Source organism: Leptonotus elevatus, chromosome 1 (assembly GCF_054856555.1).
Source record: "Leptonotus elevatus isolate MCC_2025b chromosome 1, RoL_Lele_1.0, whole genome shotgun sequence".
Classification (NCBI taxonomy): Eukaryota; Metazoa; Chordata; class Actinopteri; order Syngnathiformes; family Syngnathidae; genus Leptonotus; species Leptonotus elevatus.
This window is the reverse complement of record NC_141239.1, coordinates 51613800-51634278: the sequence shown is the minus strand read 5'-3', so window position 1 is coordinate 51634278 and position 20479 is coordinate 51613800. Positions and strand designations below refer to the sequence as shown.

The following is a 20479-nucleotide window of genomic DNA, read 5'->3' as shown; positions in this document are numbered from 1 at the left end:
CTAAATTGTCCCTAGGTGTGATTGTGAGTGTGGATGGTTGTTCGTCTCTGTGTGCCCTGTGATTGGCTGGCAACCAGTTCAGGGTGTACCCCGCCTACTGCCCGAAGCCAGCTGGGATAGGCTCCAGCTCCCCCCGCGACCCTTGTGAGGAAAAGCGGTTAAGAAAATGGATGGATGTGTGTGTGTGTGTGTGTATATATATATATATATATATATATATATGTATATATATATATATATATACATGTATATGTAACAATATGCCCAATGTAAAATACACAAACTCAGCACTGAACTAAAGCAATCATTAACATGGCATTTATCATCCACTGATGCCCTCACACCACAACAAAAAAGGTACGGTATTTTTTATTGTTTAAATACTGTAGAGTGTAAATGTAAAAAACATAAATTAAAATGGGAATTTTGTTTTGGAATTAATTGCATTCTATATCTATCTATACATATATATCTATATATCTATCTATATATATTCACCAGCACAAATTGAACAACTAAAAGGGTTTCTCGTCTGTGTGTGTACTCCTGTGCATGGCCAGATATTCCTTTCGAGAGAATTTCTTACCACAAACTGAGCAACTAAAGGGTTTCTCACCAGTGTGCGTTCTTATGTGCCTTACCAGACCTTTGTTTTGAGAGAATTTCCTCCCACAAGTTGAGCAACTAAAGGGTTTCTCTCCTGTGTGTGTTCTCATGTGTGTCACCAGATGGTCCTTTCGAGAGAGTTTCTTACCACAAACTGAGCATCTATAGGGTTTTTCTCCTGTGTGTGTTCTCATGTGTTCACGCAATTTCGATTTCTTTGTCCAGATTTTCCCACACACCGAGCATGGAAAACCCTTTTTCCACATTTGTGTCATTATCTCATTGCCAGTTTTCTCCTTTTCAGAGCATTTCAACTGCTTGTTGTCACCTTCACAGTCTGTGTCGCTCCTCAAATGTTCTTCCATGTCATCACTGTCAGACAGTGGAGCAAAGAGGCCATCTGGTGGTGGTCCTCCAAAGTGGTCTCCACTTGGGCTATCATGATGAAGCTGGGACCACTCGGGTGGTTTGTTTTGGTCGTCTTCATTTTTCACAGAAACACCAGTTAGTGGAAATGTGCCCACTTCAGCCTCTTCCTCTTTAACATGGGGGAACTGTGGAGCTGCAGCTTCCACTTTAACATGGATGGACTGTGGATCCTTTTGCCCCAAAATGGAGCTCTCCCCATGCGGTTCAGGAGAAAGTTCTAGACGACCAAGCTCGACGCCTGCAGGACACAAGTCTATTTAGTTACTATGCTGACATTCAAACATATTTTCCAACAAAAACATCATTATTGCGTGATGGAGTGGTAATCTTTCAGACATATTGGTGGACAGTCAAAGCACACAATCAGACAGTTTGTTCAGTAGAAATTATTTACTTGAGTCACAAAGAACTTGGGAACATTTTAAACAAACAAAAATGTTATAAAATACACCATTCCATCTATGATCTTTTATTTCTATATTTATTGTAGTTTATCCTTTTTCTTGACAGTACACTGTCCTTGCAGCTCAGTTAGCTAACAATATGGTTACAGCAACAAAAAAATGGCAAAGCTCAACTTTTCTTGGTCTTATTGAAACCGCATACAAAGAAACTTAACAAAAATCCATATTGGATATAAACTTGTCATCTTAAACACTGTTGAAAAGAAACAACACAAGTTGGCGCATCAACGAATTTCGAGTGTCCGTTATTCGTCAAGTCAGGACATCCAATCCGTCAATATTTCAAGACGAACCACATTGTAATCGTCAATCAGGAAACAACAAATGGATGTGGCATGTCTGCGTGTATTTACTTGAAAGGAGATTAAGTGTGATGTTCACAACTGACAACAGTCAAGAAAGCGCTTTCACCAAGCTAAGATGCCAAGCTACCACATGAAAGATGTAAAACTGTGTAATTAATTATGACACTTGCAAATTAATGATATCCAAGCTGTAAGCGTGAACAGAAGAAAATTCCCCGTGTGATTTCCAGCTGCCTGTCACACATGGCGTCACTCACTCTTGTTAGGGGCTATTGACCATTTGCACCGACGTCACGTGATCACGTGACAGCCCTATGACGGACGGCGGAAGGAAATGATTGTTGAATGGAAGTGGACGTGACCCGGAGCGACTTAGCGACTTAGCGACTGCTATTTTACGAATTAAAAGTTATTATTGCCCATAGAGCCATTGAATCTATTACTTCAACCGAAGGTCGCCTGTCAGTCGAAGTTGCACATTTAGTCAGGACTCATAGAGCGCAATATTTACTTTAGTTGGAGATCGCTAATTTGAAAACAGCCCTTACCTTGTGTTGCCTGCTGTTTTTACCAAGTTACTCAAATCGCCGACTTTGCCGGAATTCACAGCGCACGACCTTTATCATTATGTAGTCAATGCCGTCTCTTCTTTATTCAAATACTTGTCGCTGGCTGAGTCTCGGGACGAGATGCTACGCTCACACCGGGGTACAATATACCTCGTAATGCAAAGGTAAAACTTGTTTATCATGCTAACTGCCTTGCACACAATTTCAAACAGAACTGATGTATGCTTTGATGAGCCACATAAACTGACGGAGAGGACTTGGGCCTTGTTCACTCACAAATGTTCTTCCTCAGAAAAAACTAACATGGTGAAGCAGCATTTAGCTGTTATGCAGCACACAAAAGGAATCACATGCCGAGAAGTCACCACAAAGTGTAAATGCAGGTTAAAAACTATGCTTTTTTTCACCATACTTAAAAATATTTTTTAGTATCTTGTTTTTCCTATGCATGTTCTTTTAGTCATTTAGTAAGCTAGGTTTAACTTCTTTACTTTGCTTTTAAATGTCTTCAATCATTTTGTTTGTAAATGCTTTTAAATGTTTCACTTTTAATCGTGTCAAGCACACAGAGTTAACTTGTGGATAAAATGTGCTATTTAAAAACAGCTGCCTTTCCTTGCCTATAAAAAAGACATCTGTTTAATGCATTCAAATAAGAGCATGGAGGTTCTAAATTGCGAGAAATGGCACCAGAAATTAAAAGAACCCCACATACTTTGTTCTATTCTCATTTTGAGCATTTTTTTAACCACAAAATGAGCATCTGTATTATTATTATTATTATTATTATTATTATTTATAAGCTGGCATTTCTTGCCTTTTTTAGATGTTTTCTTGGAGCATTTCGATGTTCTGCCGTCACCTTCACGGTATGCGCTGCTCTTCAAAGCCGCCTTTTCTTTGCTGTCGTCACTTTGTGCAAGTGGAGCTTGGAGGTCTTCTGGCGCTGGTTGTTCACGCTGTTCTTCACTGGGACTGTGAGGAGGAAGCTCGGCTGGTTCCTCTTTACACTCCTTCACAGAGTCGCCAGCCAGTGGCAACATAATCGCACTGGCCTCCTCCTCTTCCTTTTGTGTACGCTGTGGATGCTTGTGCAGCTGAGTGTGATGAGCATGATGAGAAATCAGCCTCTGGACATCTACAGGACGCGAGCAAAACAAACATGTCAGCTCACATGGGCCAATTATGATATGAAGTCAGACTGGTAAAAATTATGTTTTTCAAACAGAAATACTCACGTTCAACTGTATTAGTCGCCAACCTAAGCGGTACAAATGTAGGACTAAGTTAGATTTGTGCTCCACGTCAGCCCATTTATCAGTAATACAGTGAAAATGGGTGAGATGAATATATCGTGCCCCGAAATCTTTTACTTGCGACCCTAAAATTTCAGGTTAGGAGCTATTGTGCTAAAATGTTAAGTCTGGAGCTCTGAGATGGCTGATTCCGATAAAAAAAAAATTGTTGTCCTGGTTCATCGCAACACATTTTGACCTCCAGCAAACCTTCCATCACAACGTCCTTTATTTATATGAAAAAAGGATTATCCTAAATTCTAAGCATTACACCGAATAATTTTATTCCAGGGAGAAGGTGGTATATTTTCATGCAGTCAGTACAAATCACATAGAGCACATTAAGTTATTTTGAATAACTACATTAAAGCAACACTAAGGAACATTTAGTTTACGCTGATTGTGGCGGCGCCATATGGACAAAACCGGTAACGTTATGCCTGAAGGAAGACCTCGTCTCCCATGAGCGAGTCCAAGCAAGAGCATCCTCCCCTCGGCGAAGAAGAGCCCTGTTGCCCTCTATACTTAAAGGGGCAACACAGTTCAAGGTATTATTAGCCTATAGCAAAATATTGGCTGCTAGATGTGAGAGTCATCACATTTTTGGCTGTACAGGGCAGATAGTTGGTCGGGAGATAGCAGGCGCTCTCTGAAGCTCCAACACCTGCAGCAAAAAGGACGTTTCTTTTGGCGCTTATCCACCAGACTGGTTCCACACCACACCAAAGCGTCGTTTTTTGTTCCCGGATGTTTGGGTCTCCATGAGATTTTTTGGAGGCCGAGCGGTTACAGCGGAACCGCTGTTTAGAACCATCTCTGAGGTGGTTCTGCAGCGCCGGTCGTCTGGAGCCGAGCGGGACCGTGTCGTCACCTGGCATCTGATTGGCCAACACCAACGCAGCAAGCAATGCCGTGGCACACGCCCATTTCCGGGTTATACGCGAGTAGCAGAGGCACCCACCGGTCATTTGTTAAAGTCATAAAAATACAGTATATAGAATAAATGTAATGTTTTACAACAGCGCTGAACTATATTTACAATTTACAAGGTACTTGTGGTTGGATTTGTAATGACTGTGGTTTTAAAAAATCGCGAGTGCACACCGCTTGCCTGGTCATGGGTTCCCATTCACTTGAATGAGAGCTCGATCCACAGTTAACTGAATGAGGCCGAGTTGTCCATTCAGAAATAGCGCAGGCAGCGAGCTTCGCGTGCCGGTCGTGAAATCAAGATCGCAATATTTCATCCATGGTGGTCCATATGAAATTGTAAATACAGTTCAATGTTGGCGCGACTTGTCACTCGTGAAATGTTATGGCAGAGCCGCACGCACAGCGGGAGTGCAAGCTTGGCTTGGACAGTTCAAATGATCCCGCCCCCTTCCCGCCTCGCGCCTGTTGTAATAGAAATGCAATGGCGGCCGTGTACTGTCGTTCTGTGAGGTGCGGTAGCGTGCGGGGCTAATGGAAAAGCGGCATTTGTGGACACTAGCGATGCTCTGATCGATCGGCCACCGATCATGATCGGACGATATTTATGAAAAAGTACGTGATCGGAATATTTGATCAAAGCCTTTCATTCCCGATCAAAAATACGATCCTCCACGGGTCATGCTTTGCAGCCTTCCTGGCCTGAGAGACCAGACTCTGGGCAATTGCGGGAAGTTGAACTCTTCTTCCGTACCCCTTAACCCTTGCTTCACACAGTGGGCGGCCCGCAGCCCCGTTCACAGGCGGCAACACAGATATAAACATGTCGTCGGCTCGAGAGCGATGAATTCACACTGACTGCGGAGCGGTTTCTGTAGGCATCCGTATGGACTGCAATTCACATAGGAAATCTGTACCTGTGAAAAACAAGATTTCCCGGGGTTCACACTGGACAGTTGAGTTCACTACTGGTAAACAATAGCCACACCTGCCTGTCGTCACATCAATATGCTTTTTGGACATTATTTCTGGGACTTCTACCATGGGTAAGTACATTTTGTGTTTAAATAGTGTTATTTTGTCATTTCTAGATTATTTTGAGCTCATTTTTTGTCTTTTAAGTATCCGACTCATGTCAAGCTATGTAGTGAGCTAGCTTTCGTCCTAAAAAACGAGTTCCCAAACAGTTTTATTTTTAAATATATCGGAGCTACCTTGATGCAGACGCCTGAGTTCCTTTTCGGCTCGTGAAGCCTGCATGTGATTGTTTTTTACCTTACTAAATTGTGAATCATGCTTATCATATTTATGTGGCATAGTTGAGACCGCTGATTATTTCAAACTATTAAAGATTGTGTTACTAAAAGGTGGTGAATGTTAGTTTTTCATTTTTTTGGGACTGAATACTGTAGTTGATGCATTGTGCCAGCAAGTATTTTGTAGTAATTTTCTTGAATAACTAAATATTGTTTTTGCCTAAAATTAAGGTGAATGGGTTTTCCTCTCTCCATATAATATAGTCAATGGCACTTACTCACCATAGATAAATGGGGGGGGGGGGGGTTACAGATAATGTGATCGGAATTGGTATCAGCAACATAAAATCCTGATCGGACACTGGTGGTCCCAGGAGAGGAGCTACACTAGATAACTTACATTAAAAGATAACTCAGAAGTTCAGAATTTTAATAAACTAAATATATTTTACCTTTCATAGTGTTGAAGAAAGGAGCGGCCCTTGTTCTTTTTGAGAGTGTTAAGGACTTTGGGTTAGGAGTTTACATTCCATCAACAATGCGCTCCGCTAAAGTCTCCCCCACACTGTAACTTTCGGTAAGTGCTGCATGCATACAGACCATTAGTGCACGTTTTTTTCTTACACCCTCATTAGCTAATACACGTCTGTAAATGTTAAGTGGAAGTGAACAGACCTTCAATGCGTATGACAACTTGAGTCTTGCAAACAGCTTCCATTTGTTGTCGGTGTCGCTCGGTCTCCTCTCTGGCTCGACAAAGTTGCTCATCGTACGACGCTATCGCCGTTTCAAACAGTCCAAAGATTTCGTCGGCGGCCGCAATCAATCGCTTTCTTACCAAATCTTTCAACATTTTGATGTTGTAGGTTAAAGCTTACACATAAACACAAGCTGAACCTCGGCCGTGTCCGACGATGCTGTGAATAACCGGAAGTTGTGTGGTCTCTTAACCGGAAGTATTATTTTTAAATTGCTGTTTCTGTTGAAACATTTCCGGATTAAAACCCAACTTTCCATCATCTGACACGTTCTTAAATCTAATTTATTAAATTTATATAATGGAATTCCCGAAAGATGTAGGCCAGTAAAAAAAAAAAGAAGACTAAAATGTATGGAGGTAAATTTGGTGCAAAACTAACTTGTGCAAAAAAAATTGTACCTGTAGAAAAAAGTCTAAATCTGTATCTGTAAAAGTCGTGATTTGTATCTGTAAAAAAAATGTGTGCCTGTAAAAAAAATTTTTGTGTCTGTAAAAGAAATTTGTACCTGTAAAAAAAAAATGTGTATGTGTAAAACAAATTTGTATCTGTAAAAACAAATTTGTATCTGTAAAAACAAATTTGTACCTGTAAAAGTCATGATTTGTATCTGTACAAAAACATTTTTGTACCTGTACAAAAACTATAAATTTGTATCTGTAAAAGTCGTGATTTGTATCTGTAAAAAAAATGTGTGCCTGTAAAAAAATTTTTTGTGTCTGTAAAAGAAATTTGTACCTGTAAAAAAAAAATGTGTAGGTGTAAAACAAATTTGTTTCTGTAAAAACAAATTTGTATCTGTAAAAACAAATTTGTACCTGTAAAAGTCATGATTTGTATCTGTACAAAAACATTTTTGTACCTGTACAAAAACTATAAATTTGTATCTGTAAAAGTTGTGATTTGTACCTGTAGAAATGACAACTTGTAGTCAAAGAAGTCGCCACTAGGAGTCACAAGTGGGTTTTCTGCTGCTGTTCAGTGACGTGAGTTTTGCCCCATTTGTCGCGCTACAAATGGAGCAAAACTAATTTGTACTTGTAGAGCGCCGTGATTTGTACTCGTAGAAGAAGAGGGCGGGCTCTGGAGGATTTGGGCGGGCTAAAGCTCAACCTCATTGGTTGAGCGAACGACCACGCCCATAAATCCGCAATTCCAAACAGAGTAGCTACACTAGTTTACGCGTCATTTTGGAAGAAGAGGACGTCCCAGGCGTGAAAATTTCAACATAGTTCAATATACGAACACCGTGTGGAACAGCTTAAACGTTGGTTGACATGCAGAGCACTCCAAGTGAGCAGAAAGAAAGAAGTTTTAGTATGAAGGTAAGATTTATTGTACGAACATAGCTCGTAATCCGGTGCTAGCTAGCTAGCTCATCTCATGTTGTTGTCACGAAAACTGAACACATTGAAGTCACGATTTGTATTTCAAGATTTGAAGCCTACCAGTGTAAACATACGATCAATAGCTTGTACCTGTAAAAAAAAAAGTGGACAGTACTCAGCTACTTGTATTTGACTAACATTATATTCAAGCATCTGTACTCTTACTATCATAATAAAATGAAAACAAAACGTTTTTACTGCGAGTGGATCTTTAAGCCGCTCCAGGTATTTCAACCTCAACCCTTTATCCTCTGTATTTAATCATTTTATTTCAAATATTATAATTTATTGATAAATGTCAGTATTTTTTCAATGTATGCTTTGCAAACAGTTAAAATAAAAGGCTCTTACACTTTTAAACATACACATTTGCTTTCAACACTGAAGCCAAATAAAAATAATGCAAATGGGAATGTTTATAAACAATGTCTGTGTCTATCAGTATTACCACTATTTCTGATATTAAGATGTGACAAAATCTTTGGGTTTTTTCTGGCTAACAAGATAAAGCTAAACATTTAACTGATTATGTATAATGTCAGTGGCTGTGTTTTGATGACACAGCTAGGAAGCTATGATTATTTTTTATTGTATGAATTTTTGTACAGATACAAATCATGACTTTTACAGGTACAAATTTGTTTTTACAGATACAAATTTGTTTTTACAGATACAAATTTGTTTTACACATACACTTTTTTTTACAGGTACAAATTTCTTTTACAGACACAATTCTTTTTTTTTACAGGCACACATTTTTTTTACAGATACAAATCACGACTTTTACAGATACAAATTTAGACTTTTTTCTACAGGTACAAATTTTTTGCACAAGTTAGTTTTGCACCAAATTTACCTCCATAAAAATGTTATGACGCAGTTGTTGCCACACGGACCACAACGACACGAGCGCTAATGTGCAATATCTGATAGGCGACTTTTGAAGCCTCGAGGCCGCCATATTTTTACTCCCAAGAAACGTTGTTGTTGTTTTTTAAATTGGTAAACATAAACAAGAGAACTTCAGTCATTTTACATATTGCCTTAAATAATTTATAAATTATATGCCTGCTGATGTTTACAGGAGGAAACTAAAAAAGATCATTAAAAAACAATACTGTAATTCAACAAAAGATGCCTCTGCCAAATCTAACATTGGGGTCTAAGGAACTGAGCGATAAAGAAAAAGGGATCTTCAAAGCAGCACATACCGTCCGTCCACTTGTTAGAAAATAATGACTCAAACTTGTTTTCAATTATATTTCATTTTAATATGTATCTGTAATTTCAGTTACGTTAATCTACATCCATTTTGCCATGACTAATGTACATGTAAAGTGTAATGTATGAAGGTAAATATGGTATCATATTTAGTTAGTTTTTATTAGTTGTATTAGCTACAGTAATAAAATATAATGTATAAGTCTTATTTGTGTCGCTGATAGTGGTACTTGGCTGACATGAAGGCAGCGTGGATTCACTTTCCACTCAGTGAATGAATGTGAGTGTGAATGGTTGTTTGTCTCTGTATGTGCCTGCGACTGACTGGCGACCAGTTCAAGATGTAGTCTTGTCTTTTACCCGAAGTCAGCTGGGCTCCCCGTAACTATCAGTTACACATATACTAAACATTTGGTATTTTGTTCCAAATAATGCTATCTTTTAAGTTGTTTATCCAATCCATATGTAAAGTAAATATCAGGAGATAAACCTGGAATGTTTATATAGTCTACCGTCAACTGTTCATCTCTTAATGTCAAACCCAAATATGTTCATACTTCAGTAAAAATGAATTAAATTGCCACTGTTTCGATTTTGGAGGGGTGTGTGAAGAATGCTGCAGCTAATCTTAAAAAAAAAAGACAAAGCCATTAGAAAGATATAGTTTTTAATCTCTGAAAACAAATGTATACTGTATACTTCTAAGTTAGACAATATGTCGATATTTGCATACCACATTTTTATCTCAAATATGTGAAGTTGATGCAATTTCCCATTTGTTTCACCACTATAGCCTTTATTTACTTTTTAAGATACAATAAAAACAATATTGAGATGACATATGAGATGGTTGAAGTGTCAGTTAATATTATTTAACTATTCTGTTAGTTCTGCACATTTTTCAGGATATACTTTTGTAAGAGAAAATATAAAAGCAAAGACAAACACAAATCATTAGCGTAATGGCTGATTTACCTGTTCTGCTCTTCAGATGGCAGCAGTGAGTAAAAACAACATCAAGGCTCTACACACAGCAGATCCTGCACAGCCTACAGTAGAAGTGTCTTATACTTGTCTTAATCTCGGAGTCTGAGTTTGGGAAATGCCAACAAAATGTATCTGCTCAGTTTGGGACAACATTTGCATAAAGATGAAAACATTATTTACAAATACAGTGTGTTTTTTTGAATTATCATCATGTATAGGTTAATTTACATTTCATAGACATCATTGCAGACCTTATAGAATTAGGCAGTTCATAATATATTTGTATTTATTGAAGAAGAAAAAAATCTGTTCAAAGGGCCAACATTAATGAATTGCTCCATTGTAAGAACAGCCCCGTGTCACTTTTCTTAACCCCTTCTAGTTTCCAGATCATTTTCCTCCTCGAAATGTGACTTTGTGAAAATAATTACTCACGCCATCATTATGGTTTCTATGCTGGTATTATTAAAAATGAGCGACACTGGCCTACTAAAGCATTGGAACACTGATACCAAAATATATAAATATTAATATCCATCGCTTGCCGCTGAAAGTTATGTGTCTGACCTACTTGCTAATACCTGGAAATAAAGGCAGAAATTGTCCCATAGTCAACCTAAATGTTTTAAGTCTACAGCAAAAATAATGACTTGATTTGTTGTCATTGTTTCAATACTTTTGGAAAGGTGTGGGGAGAAACTGTAGCTATGTTCAGCAGTTATGTTGTCACCTGCATGGAACGATTGTTACACTTAAGTGCTAAGTACCTTATTTAAGAAGAACAAAAAATATATATATATGAATTTTTCCATTTTGCTTTGCGAATGTCTTCATAAGTACATACACAACTAAGATTGGGTGTTTCTAATCAGTTGTATCAACCAAGATTTTGAATGGATGCTGAATTGCAGCATCCAATTATGTTCTCGCAGAATTACTCAGAATGCCGCATCGTCCAATCAGCTTGAAGTATTGCACAGCATGCCCCACCTTTGATTGAATAGTGACCAGTAAGGATGTACATACTCCTTTACTGATTATTATGGACTTTATAACAAACGTATGAATTGACTTAAATTAACCACCAATCATCAGTCATAGAAGCATATTGTCACCTCTTAAAATAATTGCCTAAGTAATTTTTTGGGGGGCAATTAATTTTTTATTTTTTGCCTAAATCATCGCCTCCCATTTTTTTGTGTTTCCTGAAAAATCTGGAAAGAAAAATACTCAAGAAGGCGTTGATATAAAATATTGGTGTTTTGGTGTATTGTATTCAGTTTAGAATTTCAGCTGTGTGTTGTTTAGCAACAAGCATGACACTTTCTTGACTATAAAAGAGTCTATAAGGAAAGACCAAAGACATTTAGAAACGTTATGCAAATGGTACGGAGGACTTGTGCCAGAATGATATGCCAACCTGAATACTAGTAGAACAACACGGAAACTAACGTTTCAAAAAGATTATGAAAACTTTGATAGTTGACATCTGATGTTTGTCTTCATCCCTCTGACGATGCTGATGATCTAAACAGTCTTGTGTCTGTCTTAGTCTTTTTAGTCATCCTGCACAAGAGGCTGCATTGGTAGGAAGGTTCATCCTTGAGCAAGCACAAATAATGTGATCTGCTCATGGAACTGTATTCCATTGAGAAGACGGAGTCGGCTGCCCATGTCTTTAGGGTATCCAGTCATGCTCTGGGTCCAACTTGCGGTACAGACTCAGATCAGTGAACTTCAGAAAGCATTGTCTTTTTAAAGGCCAAAAGTGCTTCGAGGGGAAAAGACTCCCCGAGAGTGTTACTGTCTTGGCTGTGGTTGTTCCCGGTGAGGGTGACATAAGTATCCTGGGACAAAAGTAGAGACGACTGGGAGCAAGGAATAGGGCGCTGGTTCTGCATCCTTTCCATCAGCCAGTGATTATGTGGCATCTTTCTCAGTGCCAAATCCAGATCCCTTTGCAAATCCTCCTCTGTGCACGGCAGTGTGGGAGCGCCGGACATTTTTGGTGGTAGAGGTGGAGGGGGGTTCAGGCTTAGCTCTGAGAGAACCTCCAGAGAAGTGGGGTATTCTTCATTGTAAAACAATATTGGGGTCAACCACAAGCCCCCATTCGTATGCTTTAACCACTCCTGAGCAAACAGAAAAGCAACTGAATGAAGATTGTGTTGACTCATTTAAGAGATAGAAATTACCCACTCCACTGAATTTTCTGCTATGGGTCCTAACATATCCTAAATATATAGAAAAATCAGATCATAAACCAAGATAAAATATCTAATATAATATACAATTAATAAATAACATTAATAAAAAAAAATATATAATATAAAATAAAATATACAAAATATAAATAAATAATAAATATAATAATAATAATATAAAAATATAAATAAATAATGCATTACATAAATAATATAAGTAATAAATAAAATATATGATATAAAATAAAAGATAAAATAAACACATGCTAAACAGCACATGATTACACAATAAAATATTTATATAAAATCAAGCAGAGTGTATTTAAACTGTTATTCTTTTCAGACTCTTGCCTTATTTTTACCTGAAAGTCTCCACCGTAATCAGTAAAAAGGCCTTGAAACTTTCCATCCGGAGTTGGAATAGTTGGCCAAATCTTCTTTCTCAGAAACCTGAAAAAAACACAAATGTTAAATTGTTCTCCTCCTTCTTCAACTGATACTGTTCGTACTTTATTGTGATAGCAAAATCCTGACCTGCGATTGGACATGAGCACAGTGAAAGACAGCACCATTAGGATGAAAAACATGGTGAGGATTAGGAAGACGATGAGTAGGTTGAATTCTGTAAAGAGTGACAGTAAACCACAAATTATGCATACAAAGAACAAAAGGTGGCATTGTTGAAATAAGAGTAGCTCCTGATGACACCGTTGCAATATATAGCGCCAGAACCAGTACTGTACAATATCACATGCTGCAAGAAAACTGGCAGTTATAAACTAATACAGTAAGTACACTGTCAAATAAATAAATAAATAAATAAAATACTTTTTAAAAAATCTGTAATTTTATGTTACCTGGGGCACAAACAAAATACAGTGAAATAACAGGAAGTTATTCTTACTAACTTCTCATAAAAATACCCCCATTCCCCAATTAAAGTTTTTACAGTGTACCTGTGTAACTCCAAAAGGAAATGCTCATACAAAAAGTGATCTTTATACAAAATACCATATGTATTCAAATCACACCTGGTTACCTCTTCAAACTACAATAAAGTACAAGAGTCAAACACACAAGTAGCTCTCAGTATCATGTAGTACAATTCTACACCACTATAATGAACATATTGTTAAATGAATACCTCTCTATCAGTATGAAATGACTTTAATTTTATTTACATTAAAATTCCGCATAATATACTGCACTCACATTAAACGGGTTTGTTTTGGGTCCTCCTAATTAGTTATTTTATTTGAGTTTCTTTTTCGACACTTCTACCCACTTAACTGAGTTTGGAAAATGTGCATATGTGTATTTTGCAGTGATTCTTTTTTAATTTTACAATTGCATGGCATGGTTTCCCACCCCTGCTTTTAACTCGCTGAGCTATATACTTGACATGACACCATTTAGTTGTGTTAATAAATGCAGACCTGCAGGCGGTGTCTCCATGATCACTGGATCACTCCACACACTCCAGTAGCCATTGTAGCTAATTCCATCCAGTTTTACCCGAACCCGCACCTTGTACTTAGTGCCTGGCTGTAGGCCCCTTAAGATCATCCTGGAGCTGGCTCGTACTTCCTCTACCTGCAAAAACAGCCATCAGATCGATACTAAACCTCAACTTCAACAACAAGAAAATTCCAAGCAATTAAAGAACTCTTACCTGCACCACATGGCTGCTGGCCATTGCATAGGAGACCTCGTACATCAAGCTGTCATCCCTGTGTCTGAAAGGGGGAGGGATCCAGCTGACATTTAGCTGACCCTGTTGCCCCGTGGTACTGACGCTCACGTTAGCGGGAGGGTCCAGCAGAACTGTTGAATAACCACAGGCAGGGTGATTAATGCAACGGACTGTCTTTCTCACTACTTGTCACGTCACACATATGAACTCATTCACTTCCAGACATTTTCACTGAAGCAACCCCCTTTGCTCCCAGCTGTTTTACTGGATTTTGACAGATTTTGCAAGGCACACAAAATATTGTTTTCTATTGCTATAAAAACATAGAACCTACCAAAAGAAAAAAAATTATCTCTTCTTTCATCAGGAAAAAAAAGTATATTTGTATCGGTTTCCGTTTTGCCGCAATTAGCAATAAAATATATCTAAGTTTCATCATTATTCACAAATCTGTTTAAAACAGTGGGGAAAAGAGCTTTTTGCAACATGGCCCTGGCTGATCTCTTATACTCTGCTGCCACCCGCTGGCCGTTTTTTGCAATAACTACCACTGCTTTATACGACCTTTTCAGGTCAGAGGCTGCATCAAAACCTTCTGTATGCTCTATCGTAAAAAACAAACAAAAAAACATTTAAAGAAACGTATAAATATGTTTTTGGGACACTGGCGATATTTAAAATAGAACGTTTTTATACGTTCAATGAGTTAAGGAGAGCAGGATCATGACACACAAAATAATTTATTATTTATGTATTACAACAAAGTTATCTTTATAGTTACCTAAAGCATTAAAGTTTAAAACGCCATCATGTATAAAAGGCAAAAAGTCTGCAATTTTTACAAGACCTCGGTTCAGGACCAACTCTCTAAGGTGAAAAAGAAAAATATATCCTGGAAATCGAAGAAACAACTGTTGCCTATAATTTGACAATTTACCATGATAATGGTATTTGTATACATGAAAATGTTACCCTGAACTAATTGGCAGTCAATCAGTTTCCTGTTATAGATTTTGTTCAACCTCAAAGATTCTACTGGACTAATTCTTTCCCCTTAGAATTATCGGCAAGAACATGCCAAAATTTCATTTACAACGAAACCTAATTCCAATCAAGTTGGGACACCGTGTAAAACTTAAATAAAAAAGGAATACAAGGATTTGCAAATGTTTTTTTATGAAAAACTTGGCCCCCTTGAAGGTAAAATTAATCCTGAAAGGTCATACAGGTTTTAGAGCAACATTACGCTGCTATTCAAACAACGTCTTTTTCATGGACGCCCTCGCTTATTTCAGCAAGACAATACCAAGCCACAATCTGCACGTGCTAGCTACAACAGCGTGGCTTCATACTAAAACAGTGTGAGTACTAGACTGGCCTGCCTGCAGTCCAGATCTGTCTCCCACTGGAAAAGTGTTGCACTATATGAAGCACAAAAACGCAGCGAGCGGACTGTTGAGCAACTGAAGTTGTGCATCGGGCAAGAAGGGGAAATAATTCCACCTACAAAGCTTCAACAATTACTATCCTCAGTTCTTCAATGCTAATTGAAGTGTTGTTGTTTGCATACAGTAAATTTCATAGAGTGAATTTTACTCTAAAAAGACTATATTCGGTTCCACTCTATACAGAGTAAACTTTTACACTTGGAAGAGAGTAAAATAAAAAATGTAAAACAATTTTTTTTACTAACAATAAAATACTCAAGGGTTGAGGAAAGATCCCACAACCTTCAGCATGTAAGGCTACCACTTGAGCTACGTAAGACTTATGGTTAGCAAATATATTATGCTGATGTGTCCCAAAGGAGACCAAAAATGGATATAGGAGGATTCCACCTGACACCTGCGATATTTTGACACTGAGTAGGAGTGGCATGGGTTAGTGGTTAGGCTGACTGTCTCCCAACCTGAAGGTTCTCTGATTGTTCCTCACCTCTTGAGGGTTTTGTTTTATTGATATTTTACTCTCTTCCAAGTGTAAAGTTTACTCTGTTTAGATTGTGACTAAATATAGTATATTTCAGAGTCAAATTTACTCTACAAAATGTACTGCGCAGGAATCCGATTCAAAATGAGCAAATATAAAAAAATAAAAAATAAAATAAAAACAAAAAGAATATATCAGTTTAATCATAATAATTATCTTGTTTTTGCAGAGTTTTCAATTGAGTTGGGGTTGAAAATGCTTTGCAAATCATTATATTCTGTTTTTATTTGCATTTTACACAACATTCCAACTTCATTGGAATTGGGATTTGCACATATTAGGTTGCAGTGTCACAATATTAATTATGTTTTTAAACAAACAAAAACAAACGAAAAAACTTACACAAAAGTTCCACCTGAAGACTCCGATTGTGGATCATCTTTCCTTCACGATGTATTTTAATGTCCATTTGGACAAACATGGAAGCGTGATTCAAGTGGCAGATGTACAGCTTCTTTCCCTCCTCTGTTTGGTGGGCTGTCAGTGGGCATTTGCTGCTGTTTTCATTTCTGTCAGGAAGACAGACAAACGTTCAGAAAACAATTGCAGTTTGCAGCACTTGCACTGGTGAAGAAGCACACTGCATTGCACATAAGCAGTGAATGTGACTTCTCCATTGATCATCACATGGTTGTTCTTACTTGTAGGCATATGTGAATGAATATTGATCCACAGAGCCAGCCATCTCCTCATCTTCCTCCCAGAAGCAGGTGAAGTCCTTTTTGCTTTCTGCAAAGCATTTGGGGCTTTCCGGCTCCTCTTCCAGCATAATCGAGACTGTATAGGTGATGTTTTGGTGCCACACAAGAGGGTTTGCATCATGAAAAAAATTTGTTTCATACCTCTCAGTTAGGTCAATCTGTTTCTATAGCGGAGTCTAGTGACGGGCCCAAAAGGTTATCTAAGGTCCCTACCTTTCTTCTTGAAATCTGGCGCGCCTGGGACGCTGGAGGTCACCCTCATGGTGCACGCAATGGTGGAAAGTGCTAACAATCGTCTCAGGTGATCACATGTCATCCTCCTGTCTTCTCGCTGAACAAAAAGATCCGTGCTGTCTTGTTGTGCACAACATGAGACCAAACTGAAAGAAAGGCGCGCGCATCTGCATGACTTCTCTCCCGAGGGGGGCTTGTCCTGTTTTGGCTTCAGATACCATGGATAGCGCAACACGGTTATAAGGCTGCTCCTCGCTGATAAGAAGTGTGTAGAACTGTTTACTTGCGCTTAAAATCAGCAAAGGTGACGAAGGGGAGGGGCAATTTATTGCGCATGCCGAAACTTTTGTTTTTGTTTTTTTACTTTACTCTTGTTGGTATGCGGGAGTTGGACTCATTGACGGATTTATGACTACGTGAGCCTCATTCCTCATGCATATCGGATTTTCTGAAAGTATATATATGTATATATATATATATAAACTTATAATAAGGTGTACAATGTATGTAGTATATATACTCAAGGCCTACATCATTTTATATGGTCAGGAAGTAGTTAGTAGAAATAATTGTACTTCATGAACATACATTTTGTCATCTTTCTTGCTAAATGAATTTGTTGTTTTAAGTTGGACAGAAAATGTAAACTGTAATTAAAATTAGTAACATGCTTTATTATCAATCACCTTGTTAAAATAAATTAGATATGTATTTGTTCTGGCTCTCGTACTTTGAACAAAAATACATTGAATAGGTCAAAAGATCGGACCTCTTACTATCTGTAAAGAAATACCCCTTGATTCATTTAAAATTGTTTAGGACCTGAATATCGTAACGCTTCTTCATATAATCAACATGTTTTGGACAACTGTATGCTTCCAACTTTGTATTTCAGCTGTGGTTGATTTTAATTTGCTCTATAAATAAAATTCTGTCAAATTGTATTATGGAAAGGCCCTTTTCTGCCACAATTAAAAAAATAAAGGCATGACTGGGTTATTTAGGTGTGGAAGAACTTGCAAGCCCTTGACCCAAGAACACACGTTTTAGATGCTGCATGGATAGACAGTGCTCATAGTAATTTAAAGAAGCAGCATACTATTTACCTTAAGAGGCAGACATAAACGGTTTCTTATCATCATTTTGCACTCTTGTTGTCTTGGTTTGACCAGCGTTATCACAGCAGCAGACGTGGCTGTTTCTCAACCCTGATAGGTAGCCGAAGTCAAATTCTCGACCAATCCTCATTTCTTTAAATGCAACCCCGCTCTTCCTTACATCATTTAAAAGAGGGAGGCCAACTTCATATTATTGATGCAGTATTTGTACTGATGCAAGGAAAGATGTTTTTTACTTGCATGTCAATTCTCAGTGATGGACATGAAATTCAAGCTGTGCTTGAAAGCGGAGGCATGCAGAGGGAAACGGTGACAGGAAAAGGAAGGTGTGGAAATCGGTATTGTTGAGAGAAGAACAATGGCAAGTGCGGTTTTGCTGGTTCTTCAGATAAAACAAGAACATGGAAAATGAGTATTGTTTTGGGGTAAGAAAATGGATGCAAGAAAAGCGTTGTACAGTACAAACCACACCGGATAACAGCTAAGGTGGATGCGCACACCTTAAATGACTTGTTTTAACATTTTCCTACAACATTTATTCATTTTGTAATTGTCTCTCAGCATGGTGCATCTGAAATTATTATTTTATTATCCTACTCTTCTTTTTAAAAATTGTCCAATTCTATCTGCTATAAGGATCTCCATCTCCTTCTGGTCACTACATATATATATATTTTTTTAAGTGGATCGAACTTCTGGTCAAAGGTCTGAGCTCTGGTTCAAAACTCACTTTTTAAATGTTTTTTTATTTATTTATTTTTATTCAAATGAATACATTTTTTTGGTGGACTGCGATCCACTTCTTTTGGACCATTATTACTTTTGCTAACTTTCGAACCTTGTAACTTCAGGCTGAATAAGTCACACTTTAAGTGTTGTGTGTGACATGTCAATAATATTTAAATTTGATTAGTTGATTATTAACACCTTTCAGAATATTTCAACTTTTTTATTATTATTACCATACAATATTCATATTGTGTATATGTGCCCTGCGATATGATATTTATATTCATGCTTACATACATTGCTGCCATCTAATATGCTCTCAAATAAACTCTATGATGTGATATCACATTTTAATAATCATAAATGAGACACACAAGTGACTCATCAGTGTCATATACTGCATTCCTTTAAAAACATTTCAGAAATTAACAGTTCAGTTCATATATGATGTAATACCAAAATAGTGTTGCAAGTCAGCCATCTTAGCCCAAGCCAATACCGTGTGGTACGGAAGCTGGTGATAAATAGCATTAGCAACCTGATGTGTGTGAAAGATATTTTCAGCGACACACACAGACCATGACAGGAGAGATAACTGTAACTGGCCACAAGGAACAAGTCATCAGTTTTACTGACTAAACCAGAGTGTGAAAATACAACTTGTCAAAATCAAAATGGGGTTTAACCTTTCAATGATTACTTGTAGAGAATAAGATCTTTTGCAACTGTACAATCCAATAGGACCAAATACAAGAGTTGTATCAATAAAAACCTCAACCTTTAATAATAATAAGTACCCACATTTCCTTTCCTGAACAGTGATCGTTGCGAAGCTCAACCCACGCACACACAATTTGATTTATCACTTGATTTACAATGCATCAGCTAGCGGTAAGCCAGTGTTAAAAGTGCATAACGACTTCCTCACAGGGATCAACAGCCTCGTTGCCTCATTCTCATGCAACGTAAACCGGAGAAAAGAACCAAAGCAAATTTTAATTAATTTGACAGGAGGTGCGTCATGAGGAAACCTTCACCTCAAATGAGCTCAAATTAACATTCATTGAATGTCGTTCAGAAACAAGATTCATTTTGTCACAACGTCCCAATCAAACGATCACCTGGCTTTTTTTTTTTTTAAACTGAATGAAACAGATAAACTGAAGGCAACTCACACAAACACACTAACAGGACACTACATTAGGTACATCTGCACAATTGAATGAAATCCCAACAGAAAAATAATCAGGGAAAAAAACAGCCTTTACAAAGAGAACACGGTTCAGTGTGGATTGAACAAAATGATTCATATCTTGGTGCTAAAGTTAATGTGATTTTTTTTTGTGTGATGGTGGTCGTCTGGCTGGAAATAGCATGAGAAAGTGGCAAAAGACATCTTGGATATTAGAGACAAAACCATTTGACATTTTTTACATTTGGAAAATTACCAATTCTAATCTATCAGTTAGAATATTTAATATGCACACTTTGAGAAAGGGTATGAATAACTTCAGACATGTTCTCATTATGTGGGGAAAAAAACTGGAAATTATTGATTAGTAAACATCAAGTCTTAATCATTTCCATCAAAAAGTTACTTGTT

The 20479-nt window shown here is 37.7% G+C and overlaps 2 protein-coding genes across 2 annotated transcripts; both read right to left on the bottom strand.

Annotated features, from left to right (window-relative positions):
• Nucleotides 1-353: 353 nt before the first annotated feature.
• Nucleotides 354-6787, bottom strand: LOC147184555 (uncharacterized). Its single transcript, XM_086068600.1, has 3 exons — nt 6530-6787; nt 3191-3511; nt 354-1273 (listed from the first exon to the last, which is right to left on the bottom strand). The coding sequence occupies exons 1-3, from the start codon at nt 6705-6707 to the stop codon at nt 516-518; spliced, it is 1257 nt and encodes a 418-aa protein (XP_085924726.1). The 5' UTR covers nt 6708-6787; the 3' UTR covers nt 354-515.
• A 3148-nt stretch (nt 6788-9935) lies between these two features.
• Nucleotides 9936-17289, bottom strand: epor (erythropoietin receptor). Its single transcript, XM_086068509.1, has 8 exons — nt 17009-17289; nt 16736-16871; nt 16437-16603; nt 14085-14236; nt 13849-14005; nt 12947-13034; nt 12775-12862; nt 9936-12340 (listed from the first exon to the last, which is right to left on the bottom strand). The coding sequence occupies exons 1-8, from the start codon at nt 17109-17111 to the stop codon at nt 11936-11938; spliced, it is 1296 nt and encodes a 431-aa protein (XP_085924635.1). The 5' UTR covers nt 17112-17289; the 3' UTR covers nt 9936-11935.
• Nucleotides 17290-20479: the final 3190 nt, after the last annotated feature.

Excerpts from the sequence above, each read along its gene's own strand:
- LOC147184555 (XM_086068600.1), bottom strand. The coding sequence starts at position 6,707 with ATGTTGAAAGATTTGGTAAGAAAGCGATTGATTGCGGCCGCCGACGAA. Across the intron at positions 3,512-6,529 it reads AGTTGTCATACGCATTGAAG|ATGTCCAGAGGCTGATTTCT; the intron begins GTCTGTTCACTT and ends CGCGTCCTGTAG. Across the intron at positions 1,274-3,190 it reads CAAGAAAACATCTAAAAAAG|GCGTCGAGCTTGGTCGTCTA; the intron begins GCAAGAAATGCC and ends TGTGTCCTGCAG.
- epor (XM_086068509.1), bottom strand. The coding sequence starts at position 17,111 with ATGACATGTGATCACCTGAGACGATTGTTAGCACTTTCCACCATTGCG. Across the intron at positions 16,872-17,008 it reads GCCAGATTTCAAGAAGAAAG|TCTCGATTATGCTGGAAGAG; the intron begins GTAGGGACCTTA and ends TCACCTATACAG. Across the intron at positions 14,237-16,436 it reads TCTTCAGGTGGAACTTTTGT|TTCTGCTGGACCCTCCCGCT; the intron begins GTAAGTTTTTTC and ends GTTATTCAACAG.